A 23,062-nucleotide genomic window follows, 5' to 3' on the forward strand; every position below is an offset into this window, starting at 1 on the left:
AATGTTGAACTATAACTCTCTTTTGGTTAATTTTTGAATTTTTTCGACCGTAGGTCATGTTATGGTCTTAAGATTTCATAATCGAAAAGGCCAGAATCATTACAGCAGTGAACAGTAGACATTTTTAAAACAAATATCTTTCTTTTAATTCTTAAAAACCACATTAAGTGTGCTCCTTAAATGAGCTCTGCATAGAAAACCACTAATCTCTTAGCTATAAAGTTAAGCTATAAAATTGAGTAAAGAAAAATATTTATAATTACAATATTTACGTTTCGTTCATATTTTTTCGAAAAAGTTACGATACCAACCACTTTAATTCATTAGCTTATTTTCTACAGCATGTCAATTGAAAAGTTCCTGGCCTACTATAGTAAAACAATTTTTTTTGGCAAAACACTTAAATACTGAAAATTTTATAAATACAGTTATAGTACTATATGCATTGTACTTTTTAGTAAATTAGATACATTTTGTCAAAAAGTTCATTTTAAAGCGTAAAAGTCCACTGAAGTATATTATTTAACAATAAAGCAATTCTTGAACCAATTTTATATGTAAGTACAAAACGAAAATAAAGTTCTTTTGTATGTACTCGTATGTATGTCAAATTTATATTACGAAACTCTACCTAACTCCGACTCCAAATCTATACCTTCCAGCCCCGCGGTCCATGCAATAATATTTTTATATTGGGCACCATCCACTTCCATAATAATATTCACATTATCCTTTTGCTGTTTCAGGTGATCGATAACCATTTGACCACGTGTGTGAGTGCCTGTCAGTTCAACGGTTGCGTGATAGGGTCGACTCTGTTTCACGGTTAAATGTGGAAAAAGGTAGGCTGCGACGACTACAGCATCACAAACCAGCCAACGTTCGATACCTTTGGGTATAAAAATAGCACGTTCCACAAGGTTCAGCAACTCGATGAAAGGACTCTGAATCGAACCGAGGACATTCAAGCGCCAGTCCTAGGTGGAACAATTTTTATACATAGAATTGTGTATATTTTGATGGTAAAAATTATAAAATTATGTACTTACAAGAGTTATATCAAAATCGCCATCGATACAGGTTTCCCAAGGAAGTATTGTTAGTGGACAATCCACATGAGCCAAAACAATATGTGCAGCCTCTGGATCCATCATGAAATTGAACTCGGCACTTTTAGTTATGTTGCCTTTGGCTATATACATATGTATATGTAATAATATATTATTTTACAGTCCAAAAATTTGGTCAGTAATCTTCGTAATTATTATCTTAAACATCTTTATATTCTTTACAAACCTCTATGATTGCCGCCCATAATATAAATTTTACCAACTTTATCTAAGAACTCTGAACCATACATATTGATACACATCGCAAAGTTGGTAAGTGGACCCACCAACAAGAAGTCAACCATTTTCGGATGCTACAATGAAATAAAATTATTCAAATAAGCTTATAAATACTTCAGACTTGATCGAAAAACACCTTACAAACAATATCATACATCGCATTCACCGCATGTTCCGGACGCACCAGATCCAAATTGACATGTGTTTCATGCTGCACTTCACCGAACCCATCCTTTCCATGAAAATTTTCCGGGTTCGCCCAATGATTTTGTATTATTGGTGTACTGCAACCTTTATATACGGGTAACTGCGAGTATTTACAGTTATTTTAGAATCATGATATATCCTTAATTCCAAAATAATCACATTTACATCGTTTCTATTAGCTGCTTTCAGCACTCTGAGTGTGTTTATCACTGCTTGGTCGACATTGGTGTTTCCCTGCACGCATGTTACGCCAATGATTTCAAACTTTGCTGGGGAATCCGCTAGTTCAACACGTCTTTTAAAAGCTTCTTCAGCTCTGATTAGCATCATCAGACCCCAGGCATCATCGTTGCCGACATCACAATCGAACACTACGTATCGGCCCATTTTGATAAAGCTTTTTGTATTAGACATTTCTTTTTAAATAAAGCCTGTAAAATCAGGTTATATGGGAAAAATCTTAACTCATGGTACCCATGTCCATTTAATAATTCTAATAAAAATGTATTACGGTATCTAAAAAAAAAGTAAGGATTAAGTTCGGGTGCAACCAAACATTTTATACTCTTGTTGCTGGAATCAAAGTCAGGGAAATACCTTAAGATGTAAAACGTTAACCAGAGGGTCGGGATCTAAAAACTTTTATACATACATATACTCTATATATGTAGCTTATACATTGACAAACACATAAGTTTTGTTAGAAAACGAAAGTCATTATATGTGACCTGGTCTACGGAAAGGTGGCTTAGGTGTCACAAAAAGGAGAACAAATAATGAGATAACGAGAAACTGACGATTATTTTTAACAGCTTTTCCCAGAAAACTAGTTTTCGCACGTTAGCTCCCTTTTCGTAGACCAGGTCACATACATATGTAGTATATGTGTGTTCGGGTAGTATCGACCAGATTTTATCTATTTCTCCCAATACCACATACTACTAACATGGTCATACTAAAAAACCAATCATATAGAGTAAAGTCAGCCGGATGTTCGAAAATTCTTATATTGGTTATGTAAGGACTACGTCAAGTTTTATTTATTTTAGACATAAAGATATACTGTTATATGTAAATAAAACAAGTTCTCTCATTTTCATTGAGTTAACTCACATATTGGACGATATATGCGGTTCAAAATCACCCTGAAGCTCGAACATCTTTTCGTTAGACATATGGGGGATAAGTGGAGTATTGGCCTGATTCATCCCATTTTCGTCATACAGTCATACCATTGTCAGAGAAGGAGTATTTCTGAATTTCAATTATATATCTCACCTATTGACCGATATTTTCGATGAAAAGTTAACTAACAGGCTTTCAAATATTCGGTACCTAAAGGCTTGTGTACTGGAAATGAAACAATAAAGTGGTGTTTAAATTTGGGCTATGTGAGAAGTAGGCGTTGTCCATTTTCGTACTGTCACATACTAAACTTGTCGAAATCGGTCCGTCCGGACCCGAGATATGGAATTTTACCAAATCATACCATCTCGGAGGTAAAATGTAGTTTTCCGGCGAATTTAGTTATTGTTTTATTGCGCTTTAATAGTTTTTAACAGTACCGTTATATAGTAGGAAGGGGGGTTATCTTCCGATTTCATTGATTTTCGCACTGTCGGTAGAATTTTTATAATATTTGAGCTAGGCGGATTTCATTATTGCATTATATCTTAATTTTTACTCAAGTTACAGCTTGCACGGACGGACGGACGAACAGATAGGCAGTCACTCGGATTTCAACTTTTCTCGTCACCCTGATCATTTATGTATGTATATCTGGCTCGCTTAGTTTTAATTGATACATACATGCAACCGTTAGATGAACAAACCCATTATGCTCTGTAGCAACAGGTTGCAAAACCATAAAAATATTTATATGCATTTACATATGTATATACATACATACATATTGTGGTAACAACATACCCAATGCAATGTACAATATATCATCCCATCTAAAACTAATCTTATGGGTAAACAAGATATGGCAAGCTATAATCTTATCAGTGTGTAATAATTGAATTTGAAGGTTTTGAACGATTCAAAGAAGATATGCGTTTTTCAAGATTTTGTTTAATAAATTAAAAACTGTATGCACTTTGCCGCCTGCCATTTTAATAGAACTTCGCACTCAAAGGAAATTAAGAAAGTTAAGGGTTGTCTCTCTATAATAAACATATTGATCAACTCAAGTTCTATTTACATTTGAAGTTGAATTATTATTGATAATATTTAAAAACAATAAAAAATATATTTTTTTTAACGCTTGGAGAAACAAAATTTTATAGCAAACCCGACAACAAAATACTGCCATAATTTTCTATTTACGTAGCTCTTCTTATTCTTCATTAAAAATTCAACACAAATTTGTTTCCCGGTTTTGCTTACTTTCCGTTTATATTATTAAAATTATTGAGAAAATTATATCCAAATAAAGAAATACACGCAACTCTACTATTTAAGATTCGCAACGCTTTAGAGCCGAAACTATTTCTTCCAATGCCAAGCACGAACTGCCGGCATATCTTTTAAGACTGTGTAACATTGGCACTTTTCATTATTCTTTATCACAGAGCACATACAAAATGTAATAATATTATACTGTCGAGCGTCTGCTGATTTGCTTTCCGTAAGCAAAGCAATAATTTCTCATTATTCGCTCAAGAGAGCAATGATCGTGGGCTAGAAATTGTGCTTATGGAGACCAATTGTGGTTCATATCTAATGTACCAATGTACATATTTATAAAAATTATTGTATTTATCCCTGCTGGAAAATGCTGCGTTACTCGCTAAATATTATTTATGCCCTAAACAATGTATTTTAAGATGGCTACGCAGTTTGTAGTACAAAAAAAAGAAACGTCGGAGACCTTATAAAGTAGAGAAAGTCAGTGTGATGTGCTGACTCGATTAAGGCTGGTATAGCGCTTGTGACGCATGAAAAATTAGGCGATTTTCGTAAATTTATTTTTAAGAGAAAGTACGCGATTGAAAATATCGAACTTCTTGGAACATAATAAGGTATATTTTCAGCTATGTTTTAAGATTTTTTTTCTACAAAAATGTTGAAAAATAACGAAGTTATGTGCTGTCTTCGGAGGTGTCAAAAAAAAGTGCCCCAACTGCTGGCATGATTCCGACCGAATGAGTAGCTGAAACAAAAAAATGTGAAAAGTTTATTAAACTCAAAGATATTTCCTATATAATGACTTACGATCTTTGAAAAATATCAAAAATTAACAAAATGGCGTAATATAGAAAAAAACAATTTTTTAGGTAAAAAATGGATGGATGGATTTTTTTTTGAAAGTGTCACGCTGGTATAGCCCCTTAAGCCATGTCCGTCGTCCGTCAGTATATACGCGAACTAGTCTATCAGTTCTTGAGATATCGATCTGAAATTTTGCCTACGTCTTTTACTCCTCAGGAAGCTGCAAATTTGCATATAGTTGCCATACAAGCTGAATGATCGGAATCAAGTTTTTATATGGAAAAACAAATTGTTAACATATTTCTGCCATACAACCAAATTCAAATTTTATTCTCTTGCAACCTGTTACTACAAAGTATAATAGTTTTGTTCACGTAACGGTTGTACGTAGTACCTAAACCTAAGCGAGATAGATATGGGGTTACATACATACATATATACATATGCATAAGTGATCAGGATGACGAGACGAGTTGAAATTGAGATATCATGATGAAACTTGGTAAGCGCGTTCCTTGGAAAACAAAATTACGAGTTCTTAGATGGGCGTAATCGGACTAATGCCACGCCCACAAAACGAAATTAACCGAAAACGTACAAAGTTCCGTAACTAAGCACTAAATTGAGATATAAAATTCCATTTTGGCACAGAGGATCGCAATAGCAAGGGGCACTCTGGGCACGCATCTCCTAAAACTACAACAACTAAATTTTCCTAATACACGATGACATCGAATAATAATCCCGCTAACTACCCATATAACGGTACTGTTAAAAATTACATCAAGCGCAATGAATCAATAACTAAATACAACGAAGACATTAAATTTTACCTTTGAGATGTTATGAGAGGCTTTTATAGAAGCCGATGTGAAAATCTCGGGACCCGATTTCGACTAAATTTAGTAAGTGGCATGCTTCTTATACTCCTATGTCACATTGTAAAAATGGGCAAAATCGGACAACTATCACGCCTATTTCACATATACCACAATTTTAAATTCCATTTGATTTTTTCACTTTACAGTACACAAATCAGGAAGCAATTGATATACATAACTTGCTAAAACTTGCCACCTTATGACCAAAAACTGTCCAAATCCAACCAAAACTGTTCAAGCCCCTTGTAATAGAATATGTGGACCTCAGATATTTACAGTTGGCTTTTGACCGAAAATATCGGTCAATGTGTGAGAAGTACAATTGAAATTTCAATAGAATCGTTTTCTGACTATAGTAATTCTGTGTATCACAAATGGATTGAATTTGGTCAATACTTCACTGAGCCCCCATATACCTAATATAAAGATGTTCGAACTTTCTGGCTGCTTATCGGCCAATATTTGAGTCATCTCACTGACAATTTCAAAATTCTTATTTGTTGTAGTACGGTTTGTCCTTTGCTTCAAAATTGGCCTCAATTTCGGCGATCACTTCTTCAACGAATAACTCTTCCCAGCGAGCATTCATTTGGGATCTGAGAACAAGCAACTGATTTAATACTTGTAGCGCAATCTATATGTCAGGCCGGACTTTACAATTGACCTGTTAAGTAACTATATCCTTTCAGATTTTGCAACTGTTTCCAAACCATTAAAACTAAAGCTTCCATGACGAGAGTAAAACTTAAATTATATTTGTTTTAAAGTTTTTGAAGTTAGACAATTAAATATGGAAAAGTTCATAAATACAGTTACATATACATACATTGTAAAAAATTCTTTTTAAAGCGTAAAGGTTTACAGAATTTGAATATTTAATTAAAGCTTATTATATTAGAGTACACAACCAAATCAAGTTCTTGTATAAATATGTCAAATTTATATTACGAAACTCTACCTAACTCCGACTCCAAATCTATACCTTTCAGCCCCGCGGTCCAAGCAATAATATTTTTATATTGGTCACCATCCACTTCCATAATAATATTCACATTATCCTTTTGATGTTTCAGGTGATCGATAACCATTTGGCCACGTGTGTGAGTGCCAGTCAGTTCAACGGTTGCGTGATAGGGTTGACTCTGCTTTACCATGAAATGTGGAAATAGATAGGCTGCGACAGCTACAGCATCCGAAACCAGCCAATGTTTGACACCTTTGGGTATAAAAATAGCACGTTCCACAAGGTTCAGCAATTCGATGAAAGGACTCTGAATCGAACCGAGTACATTCAAGCGCCAATTCTAGGTGGAACAATTTTTAAATATACATAGATTTGTGTATATTTTCATGGTAAAAATTATATGTGCTTACAAGAGTTATATCAAAATCGCCATCGATACAGGTTTCCCAAGGAATTATTGTTAGTGGACTATCTACATGAGCTAAAACAATATGTGCAGCCTCTGGATCCATCTTGAAATTGAACTCGGCACTTTTGGTTGTGTTGCCTCTGCCTATATATGTACATACATGTAATAATATATTATTTTACAGTGAAAAAATCTGGTCAGTAATCGTCGTAATTATTAACTTAAAATTGGTTATATGCTTTACTTACCTTTGTGATTGCCGCCCATAATATGAATTTTACCAACTTTATCTAAGAACTCTGAACCATACATATTGATACACATGGCAAAGTTGGTAAGTGGACCCATCAACAAGAAGTCAACATTTTTTGGGTGCTACAATGAAACAAAATTATTCAAATATACCTACAAGCACTTCAATCTAGATTGAAACAAAATCATACATCGCATTCACCGCATGCTCCGGACGCACCAGATCCAAATTGACCTGTGTTTCATGCTGTACTTCACCGAACCCATCCTTTCCATGATAGTTTCCAGGGTTCTCCCAACGATTTTGTATGATTGGTGTACTGCAACCTTTATATACGGGTAACTGCGAGTATTTTCAGTTATTTTAGAGTAATGGCTTAACTTTAATTCCGATTTAATCATACTTATGTACATCGTCTCTATTGGCTGCCTTCAGCACTCTGAGTGTATTTATTACCCCTTGGTCGACATTGCTGTTTCCCTGCACGCATGTTACGCCAATGATTTCAAACTTTGCTGGGGAATCCATTAGTTCAACTCGTCTGTTAAAAGCTTCTTCAGCTTTGATGAGCATCATCAGACCCCACGCATCGTCGTTGCCGACATCACAATCGAACACTACGTATCGGCCCATTTCGGTAAAGCTTTCTGCTGAAGAGATCTTTTTTTCAAATTAAATCTGTAAAATTAGATTTTATGGAAAATTTCTTATCTCATGGTTTCCCATATCGATTTAATAAATCTAATAAAAATTGATTACGGAACAAAAAAAAAATTAGATATACAATATAAGTAGTACATACTATACATTCATACGTACATGTTGTGGTAACCAAATGCCCAAAGCAATGTACAGCATAGCATCTCTTCTAAAACTAATTTTATGGAGAAATACGATATGGCAAGCTATAATCTTATCAGTGTGTAATAATTGAATTTGAAGGTTTTGAGCGATTCAAAGTAGATATGCATTAGAATTTTAAGGTTTTTTTAATAAATTAATAAATTAGTGTTTCTCGTGTATTTAAATAGAATTTCTCACTCAAAATAAATTAAGAAAGTTAAGGGTTGTCTCAATATAATAAACATATTGGTCAGTTCTATTTATATTCGAAATTGAATTATTATTGATATATATATATTTTTAATATATTTTTAAAGCTTGGAGAAACAAAATTTTATAGCAACTCACTATAGCAGTCCCGACAACAAAATACTGCCGTAATTTTATTTCATTGAAAATTAAGCACCAATTTATTTCTTGGTTGTACTTTCTTTCTATGTGTATTATTAAAATTATAGCCAAAATAATATCAAAGTAAAGAAATACACGCAACTCTGCTAATTGTGATTCCCAATGCTTTAGAGCCGAAACTATTCCCTTCAATGCCAAACACGAACTGCCGGCATATCTTTTAAGACTGTGTAACATTGGCACTTTTCATTATTCTTTATCGCAGAGCAGTGGGTGAATCAAAGCAAATCACAATATAAAATATTTACATACATACACACAAAATGTAATAATATTGTACTGTTGAGCGTCTGCTGATTTGCTCTCCGCAAATGTAATATAATTTCTTATACAAAATAAATGTTTGTATAAAGGTTTTTTTTTATTTTTGAAGAGTGTTCTAGGTTCGGTGGAACTGAATATAATATTTTTCTTAGTTTTTTTAGCAGTTTATACGAGATATTACTTATATAAAATTTCATACTAAAATAAAAATTAAATTGTCTGTGTAGAACTAAAAGTTCCATGAAAATTTGTAAAACAGTGTTTAAGGTTTTTACACTTTAAAATTAGTTTTCAATTATTATTAAAATTTTCAACTACTTAAGGCTCAAATTTCATCCATATTGGTTTACTCAGGTTAAAAACACTTTTTTCAATAATTTTTTTCTCACATAAAAAATTAAATATTTTATTAGAGTTTTTCATTACCACAAACTTTCACTTTTAACAAAAAAATTCTGAAATTTTTGAAAAAAATATTTTAAGCTCTGTCATTGCGACGCCATTTCCGGTGACCCCGCGGAAAAAAGATGCGCCCGAGTTGGCAAGATAATCTGATCTTATAGGATCATCAAAAGTGAAAAAATCGTGTTTTAGTTAAAACCTTAGCTTGGAACTTGGATAAAGGAAAAAATTGAAAATTGGATTTTTGGCAGAAATTAAAAAAAAAAATAAACATTTCAGTGAAAATTTCGCAACATTTTTTTCAAATAGTTGTAATCGGAAAAAATTCTTCGTCCAAGTCTTCAAGATGTATATTTCAAAGACCTGTGCAAAATTTCATGAAGAGCGGTTGAGTAGTTTTCGAGAAATCTTGCCAATCGACTTCAAAAACAAATTTTCGAGAAAAACGCGTTTAAAAACGGCGCACTTAGCCCAGCAAGCTTCGATCGCACAAGTTCTCAAGGCTGTATCTCTGAAACGATTACTCGGATCAACTTAAAAATTAAGGAAAATATTCCAGATGTGTTGTAGAATTTAATAAGACAATAAAAAAATTCGTTTTTTTTTTTAACCCATAAACCCATGTCACTCTTTAAGGAGCGAAATGCATGAAAACCTCCAAGCAAAGACACAAGATACTTGGCATTTAACAAAAGATAATCAAACGTCTTCCGAATTTTAGGTTAATAAAATCTGTTAGTGATTATTTTGAATTATTTAAAAGAATTTTGTTAAGAATTTCTTAAAAGCAAAGTATGTAGCGAGAGTGATCAAGGATACCATGCAATACCATGGAAAAAAATTATTTAAATTATTTTTGTACAAAAACAAAACGACTTTTAGTCCACCCTGTATGCTTGGTTAGGCGCATTTTAACCTTGCCAATATTTTTGTAGAAAACTAAGGTCACCGTTAATATTCTTACAGACAATCCTTTCACAAAACAAAGTAAATCGTTATACCTGGTTATTGCGCCAAACATGTACTTCCGTATCTATGAATTGTAAGAGCAAGTAAGAGTGCAGTCAAACTGCAGAGCACACTGCAAATCGCAGAGAAAGAGAGAGAAGTTCTCTAGTGTTTTGCCGGCTTTCTGACAAATTCACTAAGCATTTGTGTGCAGATGCGTGAGGACTGTCAATACGCTGAGGTAGGCGTACACATACACACACCTTCAAATTTCATACCTTACTACTAACAAATATAGATAAACAAAGTTCGATTGTTAAATTTATAGTGCAATAACTAGTGTGCGTTCATATGTGATCGCTGTCAGCTGATAAATTGCCGCAAGAGAGCTGAAGGTATAGAAGTACACAGTCATATTAACTAGTAAATGCTTAATATAAACTGCAATTGCTCACGCTGCTTAACAGTTTTGTGTTTTATTATTGGAATTTAGTACGCTGGAAGAGTGGCTAGTGAGCAGCTGGCAAGAAACGGTCAACAGATGCGCGGATTTCTTTACATACATAATACATAGTATATCAGAAATATATTTACAAAGCAATTGTGTGGCCGCGATGAATAATGCGTGAATAAAAGAATTTCAATTGTATTCGAAATAAGAAATGAAGCAATTTGTGTTAGAAGACACATGTTCCTGAGATTTATGGCAACCAAGCGATAATAATAGCGCATAATAATATAGTACGCGAAGATAACTTGCTGAAAACGCATCAAGCTATAAACATTTGTGGATAGTTAAAAGTTATTTTACTGTGATAAAGACGTAAAAACTTGACGCTCATGTCGGCACAAAATCGCTTCGTTATTTTGGATTGCGATGGCGGCGGCGACGATGCCTGGGCCTTGATGCTGCTGCTTAAGGCGGCCGCCGTGCAACACGTCACGCTATTGGCGGTAACTGTATGTGGCTGTGGTAATACCGATCTGCGAAATGCGGCGCGCAACATGTACCGCATATTGAAGGCCTACAATAGGACTGAGGTAGTTTTTGGCGCCAATTTGCATGGCGGACGTGGTAGACCGCCAGCGTTTGGCATTTGTTGTGAAATTTGAAATTCAAAGTATTTTTGTGCCAAAATTGCATTTTACTAGCAAAGCAGTAAAAAAATTGTGTGATTAATTTTGAAAACTCACCAACTCTAGATACCCATTTATTATGGCGCTTCCGAGTCGCTTATACCACCCATCGCACCGCTCGATGATAACAAGTATTTTCATGGCCGCGACGGTTTTGGCGACATATTGCCCCTGGAGATAGACTACAAATTGGACGAGGTGGTGCAGAAAGAACACGCTGTGGTGGCTATAAATAGAATTTGCACTGAGGTACTACAAGCATTTCGCATGCATTTTCATTAGCTGTGTTTACTTCAATGATATTTTCATTATAATTATTTTATTATTTAGCATCCGAAAAAAGTAAGCATAATTGGCGTGGGGCCATTAACTAATATTGCACTTTGCTACTCTATGTTCGGTGATGGGTTCGCGAATGCAGTTAAGGACTTTCATCTAATGGGCGGCAATCATCAAGGTGAGTATATGTACATAAATAGTTATAATATAAATATAAATAGCCTATATGGGCATACACTCACATGTTTTTTTATATAAAACTGAATATTTGTTGGTTTACTGCAGAGTTCAAATGTTTGGAAATAAAAATGGGAAATGTTACCAGATAACACATGAATAAAAACCAAATATTTTTTTTTTTGAAAATTCATAATTTTATAGAGTTTTCAGCATTTGAAAAAATTAAAAGAAATTAATTTAAGTAAAATTTACTTTTTTTTTTGAAAATTTTTAATTTTATAGAGTTGTCAGCATTTGTAAAATTAAAAAAAATAATTTAACTAAAATATTGCTATTATATCCTATATATATGTACATACATTAGGGCGATTTAAAAAAATTTTTTTTTGTTTGGTACTCGGAAAAATAGGTTCCTAGACACCTCTAAGAAAGCCTCTCCAAGCATGAGTTCTTAATTGTAACGAGAAGGTCCTCCTACATACAGTTTTCTATTTTTTCTTATTATCAGATAGAAAAATGTATATCTCGCTTCCAACTACTTGAGAAAATATCTTGTTCCTTAGATTTTGTAGGAAATTGAATGCTCTACAAAAAAGGTCTCCACGATTTTTTCGTAAACCCAACCGTTTAAAAGATATTAACAGTTAAAGTTTGATTATTTTTGGGAAAATTTTTTATTTCTTATGAATCTTATAACTCAATGAAAAAAATTATAATGAATGATGAAACTGTACATACATATGTACATATATCCACTTCAACCCATCCAAAAAAATATTCTAAAACACACTCAAAATTCCACTTCTCATTAACAGGTGTTGGCAACTGCACTCGTTGCGCCGAATTCAATTTCTATGCAGATCCCGAAGCAGTGCATGCCGTACTCGGTAGAACCAAGTGTCCCATCACCATACTGCCCTGGGAACCCTGTATGGAAGATCGATTTTTTATAAGCATTGTAAGTACGCATAGCATTCATTAATGTTTACTATAATATTTTCTCTCATATGTGCATACATATATGGTAGAATTGGCGCTTGGACGAGCTCGGCGCACTGGCCGCCAACACTTGCTCTGCCATCGACATTATGAACAAAGTAGAACGCGCTCAATGGCTGCCGTCGAATTTCAAAAGCTGGATACCGTGTGATGCTCTGATTGTGGCTGCTTTTCTCTTTGAAAGCGTTCTCGTGCGGAAGAAAAGCAGTTGGCATGCGACTGTGGATTTAACGGGACACACACGCGGTCAAATGATTTTGGATCACTTGCAAGAGGTGGACAAGTTTCCCAAAAATGTAGACGTTATTGAATTGTTGGATGCAGACGCGTTCAAAAAAATTGTCCGATGGGCAGTGGGTTTGTACGATGAGTTCGTAGTCGAGCATAGCAATGGGAATGTCGTATAGAGATTTCTTAATCTTAGACCTGAAAAACACATTATATTTCTAAGCGTATAAGCAATCAGAGGCGTCTCTGTAATAAATAAATAAATGTATTATTCTCTAAATCATAGTTTATGTTTAATACTTCACTTAGTGTGTGTGTGTTAAGCGAAAGAATCTTTTTGATTCGTTTCGAGTTGTAACTGAACAGCTGTTACATTTTAAATATAAAATACCCAAGACCCGACTTCAAGTAAGCCAAATTCAGAAAAAATCGTCATGTCTTCAACTAAGTAGGGAATACTCACAAAATTTTAACACAACTTCAAAAATCTGAAAATGTTTTTTAAACAAAATTTTGTATAACTGCTTATACAGCTATTTTTCCAACTTATCAATTTATGTTGGCAATAACTGCTTTCATACCAGACAGTTCCCCATGTGTTGTCAAAAACTGCAAAGCACACAAAGTGATAAAAAGTGAACAAATCAAACTGGATGAATGTCATACTGAAAGCAATTTAAACAAAAACAGTACACCGAGATAAAACAAAAACCACCAAAGCACAACGAATGCGAATGCGCGTACACAAAGCACACCCCGAACATAGGTTAACCCACCACCTTCTCCGCCCCCTGCACCCATTCACGCTGGTAATTACCAAAAAAAACGATGAAACAACAAAACAACGAAATAGCAACGCCAATAACAATAGAAACTGTAGCTACTCGTAAGCGAGCGAGCAGATATTCGTAATTGTGACGTTGAGCGCATCAAAGCACAGTGTGCTCGGACTGTTGAAATTTACAAATAATATATAAATACATATGTATGTATGTATGTATATGTAAATATGTTTTCGTAGGAATAAATCGTATTTTGGATTGAATTAAATTTTGTTAATTTTGAAGCTGATTTTTGTTTTAAGCAATGACTTCATTAGTTTAATAACTGATATATAAAATTACATAAAGTATACAAAAAAATTTTACATGAAACTATATTTTGAAGAATATTTTAGAACGATCTTTTCACATTTTAATAATTAAAGGGCACACATAATAAAATCTAAAAACCTAAAAAGACGGTTTCTAAATATTAAAGAAAAAATTTATTGCAACATTTATTTCAAAATTATATAAAATGGGACATATTTTTAAAATATAGAGTAAAAATTTTGAAGGCATAATAAGAAATAATTCGAGTTACATGAAATCTCCGATTTCGACCTTCTCCGTGGATGAAATTTTATAACCGAAAACCTCACCGCAAGTACCTATGGTCGAAAAAAATAGTTTTAAGTTTTTAGTTAATTTTTTTTCAAGAATTACCTATAATTTTTTTTCTGAATTTCATTCTAGAAGTGCCCTGAAATTTCAAAAAAATTATTCTGCATCTAAAAATTGTGCCGTAGACATTTTTTGGACTAACTTCTTTTATATTTGGGTACAAAATAATTAAGGTTTCTAGCAGAAATATTATTTGGACATTTTTAGTTATTTTCAAAATATACAAACGTGGTTGCCGCTGTACCAAATTGTGATTTGAATTTGTTATAGATTCGTGAATTTATATGGACAGTCTCGAATCCATAAACTTTTGAGAATATACATACATAGCTTTCTGAAGCTATGATAGGAAGAATTTAAAATTATAAAAAAAAAATTATAATATTTCGAACCGCATTATTCACATTTTACTCCACTGTGCAACAAGTATATCACAAATACGAAACTACGTTCAACATCATTATCATCATAAACAGCAACAACAATCACAACCATACCAACAGCCAGGCACAAACAAACAAACATACATATGTACATACACATACTCATAGCTGGGTGAGCCATCAGTGGCGGTTGCGGCCCAGCTCCGGAGCAGAGGCAGCAGTTCGGCAGTTAGCTAGCCTGACAGCAGTAGTCAGAACGAATCGAGAGGAGCAAGCGTTTGGACGTAGTCGGTATTGGCAATCGACAATCGACAATCGGCATCGACATCGGCAAACGGTCGTCTGCGTCGCTGCGTCGCGTATGCCATTTGTGCTGCTGCTCTTTCAAATAGTCGCGGGCCTAACACTCATTCTATTTGTTATTCATTATATTTATTATATAATTAATGCAATTGCCGGCGATTTACAATTACAACAACAGCTACAGCAACAGCAACAACAAATATTGCAGTTGCAACAAAACGTGTATTTACAACAATTGCAACAACCAATTGTAAAAAATTATCGACAACAACGCATCCCAGTAGCGTCGTCTGCAACATATAGAAAATCGCATTGTTTTACAGCAACAACAACAACTGGCGAAAAAATGCAAACAAGCGACGATGCAAAGTTTATAAAAAAGTGAGTGAATACAGATGAGTAAAACCAAACAAATAACAACAAAAACAACAATAACAAATAAATGCAAAATGAAAAATGAAAACAGAAAAAATAATCATAACAGAAATTAGTAAGAAAAATGTATTTACATAAAAGGTGTTGTTGTAGTGTTGCAAAGAAAACAGCCAAGCACAGTGAAAGATGAGCTGTCCAATTGTAAGCGTTAAACAATTCACCGTTTCGGGGGGCAACAGCTAAACACGCCCCAAATGCAAATGCTAACGGTTGTCCACAGCTGAAAAGCACAAAATTATGTTATTTTCATTCAGCTGTAATGTGCGATAAGCTAAATTATGACTAACTGTTAAAAAAATATTAAATAAAATTTTGAGAAAAAAGCTGCAAAGGTGCAACTTTTTCCCAGCGCCTGATTGCGGCTGAAAAGTGTGTGTCAGCATTATCGATTTTCCATTTCCTCAGCGTTTTCCGACTGCGCACCAACCGACACGCGAAAATCTTGTACACATAAATACCTACGAATATACGAGTATACATACATATATGTATGTAGTATGTGTGTAGCGCGAACACGTTCTGCTGCGTCGTCCGCAGAGGCGTCTCTTCGGCCCACCAACGTGCTGACGCAGTTTTCCCTTACCCACTGCTTTAAATGCCGTTGAAACTCGGTGGTTGCGTCAAATAAGGGATTTTCGTCTTAACCGAATGCCGAATTGAATCATTTCTGCTTGCATCAATGAAAGCGAAATTGATAAAGTTTTTTTTTTTTTAAATTTTATAAAAATATAGAAATTTCATAAAAATACAGAAATTTTAAAATTTCATAAAAATATAGAAATTTCAAAAATATATGGAAATTTTTATAATATCCGGTATAGCTGAAAAAATGATTTCTAAACTCTGAACAAAAAATCAACATAATGAAAATCTATGTATAAACCCAGAAGTACGCGAAACACATTTTTTTTTTATAAAAAACAACAATGTGGAATCATTTTGGCACTAAAACATAATATATTTAGATGGCAAAAACATTTGCTCCAAGCCGCAAAAAATGAACACATAAATCATTTATATATATACATTTTAAATGTGTGTATGTATTAAGGCATACATCGTATAAGTGTGTATGTTAGGGTCATCCTTTTCAATTTTGAGTGCTTGAGACTACATGGCATTCTGTGAAAAAAACCAAACTTTAAATAATTCTTCATTTCATTTTCTTAAAAGATTATATGTATACATACATTTGTATCTTATTAATTTAATACAAGTATGTAGTGATACTTCTTTCAAGTACGTGGACACTTCTTTCTATCCGACCGTAAAGCACTTTTTAATAGAGTTTGGAGCAAAGTTGTAACCTTTCATGGGATTCTGCAATGTTGAAAATATTTCATCGAAGTTGGAGCGTTGTTTTCGGCTCTTCTGTTGGACGACAAAGCTTTTTTCAAAGTCAGACATATTGTACAGATTCTTTAATTTGTGGTATAGTCTAACAAATTAGTCACATTCATGGAACGGTTCTTGTGATCTGATTAAAATACTTTGGGAAAAATCTACGTTCTCAAAGATTTCATACCAACTAGAATGAATAAAAATAATGATTTTTCGTAGTCGAAAATTTATATTTATCATTCCACTTTTCAAACACTGCTCTTAAGCGTATAACCAAATTAGTGTTAAACGAACTTCCAACTCTCTCGATTCTCTCAAACCTGAGCTCTAATACAAAAATATGAATGAATATAGTTATTGGCCTTTTTTTTACACACTTGAAATGTAAAAAAATATATGTATTTTGTAACTAAGTATGAAAACAGACATTTATATATAAATTTATTTGTGCTTTAAAGAAATTTGTACAACCCTAATATTATTTTACTTATGTGTGAGAGTATAAGTGATATTTTCTATTTTAATTTTAAATTTCATATTTTGAAAAACGGAGATAACATTTTGCAAATTCGCAAAATACCTAAAACATACATATATTCATGTATAAACTTATCTCTATAGCGTATGTATGTATTTGTATTCCGCAAATGTCAAGCATTTCATTTGAAACTGATGAGTTTAAGAAGTAATAACCGTTGGAGAAAGGCATGCTATGATTTTTAATACAATATACACAAATAAAAATAAAATACAAGTATGCGTTTGACATGGTCGTCATCAAAAAAAAAAAAATAAATATATAAAGGGTCTTCCAACAAGAGTGACGTGATATTAAAAATTCCGTTCCCATGACAGTCGGTCTAAGTAATTCGATCGGACTCAGATTTTTTATCCCGTCAAGGAGTGTCAACTCGGTAGTATTCTACAACTACAAAAACAACAACAACGTGATGTTAAAATGAAATAAAACACTCAGATTTGGTCAAAATGGGTTCTGTTTTATATAATAGTATGTTGTGCAGATAATTTTATTTAGCATACCCCAGGGAAAATAATCTAGTAAAAAAAATAATATAAAATATGTTTAAATGAAAGTGTAGTACAACGTTTAAGGCAATAATATCCGTGACTACCTACAATTTCAATTTCAATTAAATAGTAATATTATACTATACCTGATAAAACGCTAATAATCAATTCTTTATGATAATTTCGTGAATTTTGCGCTGTGTTAAATTTGTTAATTTCTCTTTTATGATTTGTGTGAAATATAATTTTTCCATTACTTAATGAAGATAATATTCTAATTAATTTATGCAAGTAAAACAAGCGTATAATAACAATCAATATTATTAATCGATTATTATCGCGCAGACGATGGAAAGGCGGCACAATCGAACCACATCCAACGGATAAGGCATTAATTGTCAACTATCAGCTGGAAGCGACGGTCTTCGGCGAGCAATCCAGCAATCCGATGATTGAGGAAAAAAAGGTAAGTCAAAATTTAAGTGCGTCAAAGTAACACACACAACTCTGCATATACATACCACCTTTATTACATACAAAGCGATAAGGTAGAAGTTAATAGGAACTCCCATACACTTTGAAAGGAAACACAAATCATTAACAATAAATGATAAACATTTTCGTCGGTCAATATTCAAAGAAACGCCTATAAACTGTTATTATTACATTCTGATATCAAACTTATTTTCGTTTGTTCAATTTTAGTGCAGCAATTAAAGCTCTCATTTCGCTGTTTACTACTTATGACGATAGGATTTATTAATCAGGGTCTCCTCCTCGTGTTAAAAGTGTTGCCGACATACCGAACAAGAAATTATGTTGGGCGTTTGCTGTAGTAATGATTTAACTTTTTTTTACTAAGATTCTGAAGGTGGGATTCAAAGCGTAAATGTCTTGAAAAGATATCAAACTGAACTTTTGTCTCAATATTTTTCTCTGTCCACCAACCACACAACCATTAGTAATGAGGCTTACGGCAGCCGCTTGATCTGTAACGCCTGAGCTTGAAAACTACCCTTTTTTTTGTGCTTTCTAAACGCATAAAATTCGTTTTCATCACCTCTTCGCATATTCTGATACAATATTCTAAATATTTAGACAAATATTCTCGTAATGCTTAAATTCACTTAAGCTTTATACCCAAAAAGCCAATATCGGCCAAAGTGTATAACCCATAGATTTTCCAATTACCAACACGACGGTTTTAAAGGCAAAAATTCGATAATTCTAAAGGCGTATCCCTTTCAAGGTTCCATCCTTTTTTAAAGAAAAATCACAGAAACTTCAAATTTAATGGCAAATGTTTATTACCATCCGAAAGAACATTCTTTGGCATTTAGTTTTTGAAGATTATATCTTTCAAATGTTGGCTGCGACTACGTCTCAGATGGTCTATCCGTTGCACTCAATTTTCGATGATTCGTTCGAACATATCGACTGGTAACTGGCGAATGACACGCGTGTTATTTTGCTTCAAAGCCGGAATCGAAGCAGTGTTGTCCGCATAGACTTTAGACTTTACAAAGTCTAACAGTGTAGTATCACACGATCTTGGTGGTCAATCGAACGTGAAATTAACTGCTCACCAAAGTGTGATCTCAATAAATCCATTGATTGATGTGATGTGTGTGAAGTGGCGCCGTCTTGTTGAAACCAAATGTCATCGAGATCACGAGCTTCAATTTTAGGCATCAAATAGTTGGTTATCATAGCGCGATAATGGTAGCCATTGACGGTTACGTTCTCACCTGCATCATTTTTGTAGAAATATAGACGGATGATTCCACCGGCCCACAAACTACACCAAACTGCTCTTTTTTCTGGATTAAATGGCGGCTCTTGAATCTCTTCTAGTTGCTCTTCGTCCCAAACGTGGAAATTTTGCTTGTTTATATACTCATTCAGCCAGAATGGGCCTCATCGCTAAATAAAATTTGGCTCTAAAACGTCGGATCTTCTTGGAACTTTTCAACAAGCTGTATTTTGTACGCTTTCAATTAAAGATCTCTATGTGAAATGCGCCAAGTCGTACCATACGTCAGTCCGAGTTGCTGCAAATGGGCCCGAATGGACTCTCCACGGTCTTCGTGTACACTCTTAGCTTTGGCTTCACTGCGTGCTAGACGTGGTCTGTTCAGTCAAATATTATCCAATAATGAATGCTGGGTCTCAAGGTAGGTGATGGAGTTGCAAATAGTACGCTCTGTACCTGTAGGACGTTTATATGGACCATAACTTGAACGAAGTGCACGAAAGACATTCTTAACAGAACGTAAATTTTCATAATAAAGATGAAGGATTTGTAAATGTTGTTCAGGCGTAAGTCTTTCCATGATGAAATACCAAGCAATACCGAACAAAAATAACATAACAGCTTGACAAGACGTGAGTCTGTCAAAAAAAGTCTATTGAAAAAAATAACTCTACTTGGATTACCCGTTATATAAGGATTGTTAAAGAAAATATGCAATACATTTTGGCTCATCGATCAATAGATGAATTCGGCCGCCTTTACTAAGTATTTAAGCACCTCCGACTCATTTTTCTCTATTCAAAAAGAATGGTTTGTTTTCGAAATGAATTCGTCTCAATTTTGAGTTGTTGTTGCCAACTTTTTTGGCATCACTCAGTGCATATCAATCAAGTTTTTTTCTTCAGTCAATCCTGTTACGTAAGTAAAAGTGTATGTATGTATTGATGTGAAGGACCCAAGGCATAAACAGACATTTCAGTTTTTATTTACAACAAAAATGACAAATAGCATCTCATGTATACATACATTTGTATGTATATCTATAAAAAAAAAACAACTCTACTGTTAAATGAATCCCAACTGTTTTCTCTCAACATTACAACCGTCCAAAGAACAGAGCATTAAAAGTTTGGTTGAGCGGCAACCAATTACAAATGAATGCACTTAAAATACTTGGCGACCAGCAAACCTTCTGTTGGAGAATGTAAAAGCACATTGGAACTTTGCATGTAAATATGTAGCATATACATATGCATAGTATATGAGTATGTGCATACGCACCGTTTCTGGAATATATGAATGTATAAACATGCATTTTCATATACACTTGTATGTATGTATGTAAGGAAGTATGTATGTTTATTTTGGAAAATTTTGCGGAAATTCTCTTGCGTATTTCGAATTTCCAAGAATGTAAATGAATGTAAATATGTATACATATGTATGTATGTATGTATGTATTTGGGAAAATTGTTTATACGTATTTATCATTAAACCTGGAGTCGCACTACATACTCTACGCTATCGATTTTTCACTCATTCAATCCTTTCACTGGTTTTCCTCCGCTCACCACAACAGCATTAAAACTCTGCCGCCCCCTGCCTGAGGAAGGACAACTTTGTATTGCACTTTAACCTCACTATTCGTCTTGCCAGCTTTTGGAATTGCTTCTAAGAATGCACACACACGCCTAAAGCTTTCAGCGGTGGTGTTGGTGGTGGCGCTACAGTGGGTGGTGGTGGTGATGGTGGCAGTTGTGATAGCAATATGATGGCAGTGCGCCAACTAACTGAAACAATTACCATAAATGCATGTATAGTAAACGTATGTGTGTGTGTAACAACAATGAAGGCAGTAATAACAATCTTTATGTTTCAGCGTGTCTTAAGCCAGAACTTTGACGCTTTAGTTTATTACTACACATGTTCGACCTGCGGAACAACGCACCGTGGGTTATGAAAACAACTATTTTTTTCTGCGATTTATTTTCTGGTTAAAAAAGTAGTTTTGAAATAAAAAGTTTAACCTCAGAAAAAGTTTTTTTTTAAGCCAAGACCGTAGTCCATATAAGTTTTACTTTTAGAATCACCTACTGATGAATGTATATTGAGTTTTATGGTATTATGATTAATGACAAACAAAACAATTAGCACGAAACTTCATAAAAATTTCAGAAAAAAAAGATTCTATTAATCTCTTTTGTGATTTTAATTTATTACTAAAAAATAATCATGTTTATAGTTTTTTACAAAATTAATCATTATCGGTGAAACATTTCATAAAAACCGAGATTAAAAAATCATCAAAGATTTGCATAGATCGTCGAAAAACAATTAACATGATGTTATCCATTTTTTGTTTTATTGATTTTTAAAGATTTACATATTTTCAAAAATAATAAATGATGAAAAAATAAGAGTCTTATGAGCAAAAATAGTAAGACTTAGTCATTCATTTTAAAATTCTCAATTTATTCTTCAAGTTTATGACGTCCCCCTCAAAGTAATCCACCTTGGACCCAATACACTTTTGGCAATGTTTTTTTTCAATCCTCGAAACATTGTTTCTGAAACTATCTTCAATGCGCTTAGCGATTCGCGTTTAATATCTTAAATTGACTCAAAACGATTTCTCCGGAGTGATTGCTTGAGTTTGCTGAATGGCCAGAAGTGACACTGCCTGATTTAGAGCTCAGTAAACGGTGGTTCGGTGGTTGAAATACTCACGAAGAATCAGTGGTTGATAGTTTGACAGATCGAAAGGAATTCGCAGTACATACATTTATAATCGACTTCGGCTCACCTTTGCTGGCCGATTGATCGTTTGTTGTTGTCTGTAATAGTGCAAGATACAGGGTTTGCCCAGAAAGTAATATAACTGATTTTCTTCCGCCGCGACTGTACTAGGGAGTGTGCGCGCACCGACTATATTCGGTAAAGGGCGTTCCTAGCTAACAAACGAGCGTATGGTCAGCTGTCTCCGAGCAGCTGGAGAGTCAGGACAAACATTTTTGGGCGACGTTTCCGTTAGTGGTGCAAGCCGAAAATGCAGCGTTCGTTAGAGCAGAGGTACGCGAATAAATTCTGTGTGAAACTCGGTAAATCTGCGACAGAGACGTTTGATATGATCAAGCAGGCTTACCCAGATGTTGCTTTAGCAAGAAGTTGTGTGTTTCGTACCCGGTAAGGGGTCGCTAATGGCGACCGTGCTGGGAGACCTGCGACTTCGACAAACACCGACAATGTGACTCGTGTGCGCAAAGTTTTGAACTTAGACGGTCGACTAAGTATTCGTTTAATTGTCCAGATGTTAAATTTATCAAAATCTGTGGTTTATGACATTGTGGTGGAGCACTTAAACATGTGCAAGTTGTGGGCGAAGTTGGTCCCAAAAGTGCTCACT

The 23,062-nt window shown here is 34.2% G+C and overlaps 4 protein-coding genes across 4 annotated transcripts in view; 2 read left to right on the top strand and 2 right to left on the bottom strand.

Annotated features, from left to right (window-relative positions):
- Nucleotides 1–503: 503 nt before the first annotated feature.
- Nucleotides 504–4,079, bottom strand: LOC120774940 (inosine-uridine preferring nucleoside hydrolase-like). The gene is made up of 6 exons (XM_040104819.1): nucleotides 4,010–4,079; nucleotides 1,722–1,987; nucleotides 1,486–1,656; nucleotides 1,297–1,423; nucleotides 1,050–1,192; nucleotides 504–977 (listed from the first exon to the last, which is right to left on the bottom strand). Exons 2-6 carry the CDS (start codon nucleotides 1,968–1,970, stop codon nucleotides 618–620), a joined length of 1,050 nt encoding a protein of 349 aa, XP_039960753.1. The 5' UTR covers nucleotides 1,971–1,987; nucleotides 4,010–4,079; the 3' UTR covers nucleotides 504–617.
- A 2,513-nt stretch (nucleotides 4,080–6,592) lies between these two features.
- Nucleotides 6,593–7,927, bottom strand: LOC120774941 (pyrimidine-specific ribonucleoside hydrolase RihA-like). Its single transcript, XM_040104820.1, is given in 5 exon segments — nucleotides 6,593–6,957; nucleotides 7,028–7,170; nucleotides 7,275–7,401; nucleotides 7,442–7,621; nucleotides 7,691–7,927. Coding segments are annotated over 5 exon segments (1,032 nt in total). The 5' UTR covers nucleotides 7,913–7,927; the 3' UTR covers nucleotides 6,593–6,597.
- Nucleotides 7,928–10,523: 2,596 nt separating this feature from the next.
- Nucleotides 10,524–13,255, top strand: LOC120774408 (uncharacterized protein C17G8.02). The gene is made up of 5 exons (XM_040104033.1): nucleotides 10,524–11,188; nucleotides 11,351–11,533; nucleotides 11,615–11,741; nucleotides 12,559–12,701; nucleotides 12,772–13,255. The coding sequence occupies exons 1-5, from the start codon at nucleotides 10,988–10,990 to the stop codon at nucleotides 13,147–13,149; spliced, it is 1,032 nt and encodes a 343-aa protein (XP_039959967.1). The 5' UTR covers nucleotides 10,524–10,987; the 3' UTR covers nucleotides 13,150–13,255.
- A 1,814-nt stretch (nucleotides 13,256–15,069) lies between these two features.
- Nucleotides 15,070–23,062, top strand: part of LOC120774310 (kinesin-associated protein 3) — a 51,901-nt gene continuing 43,908 nt past the window's right edge. Inside the window, exons 1-2 of the mRNA XM_040103841.1 lie at nucleotides 15,070–15,482; nucleotides 18,252–18,372. Of these exons, the coding sequence (XP_039959775.1) occupies nucleotides 15,160–15,482; nucleotides 18,252–18,372 (444 nt within the window). The 5' untranslated portion in view covers nucleotides 15,070–15,159. The remainder of the gene's footprint in view (nucleotides 15,483–18,251; nucleotides 18,373–23,062) is intronic.

The sequence above is a fragment of the Bactrocera tryoni genome, chromosome 4, assembly GCF_016617805.1.
Source record: "Bactrocera tryoni isolate S06 chromosome 4, CSIRO_BtryS06_freeze2, whole genome shotgun sequence".
Lineage (NCBI taxonomy): Eukaryota > Metazoa > Arthropoda > Insecta > Diptera > Tephritidae > Bactrocera > Bactrocera tryoni.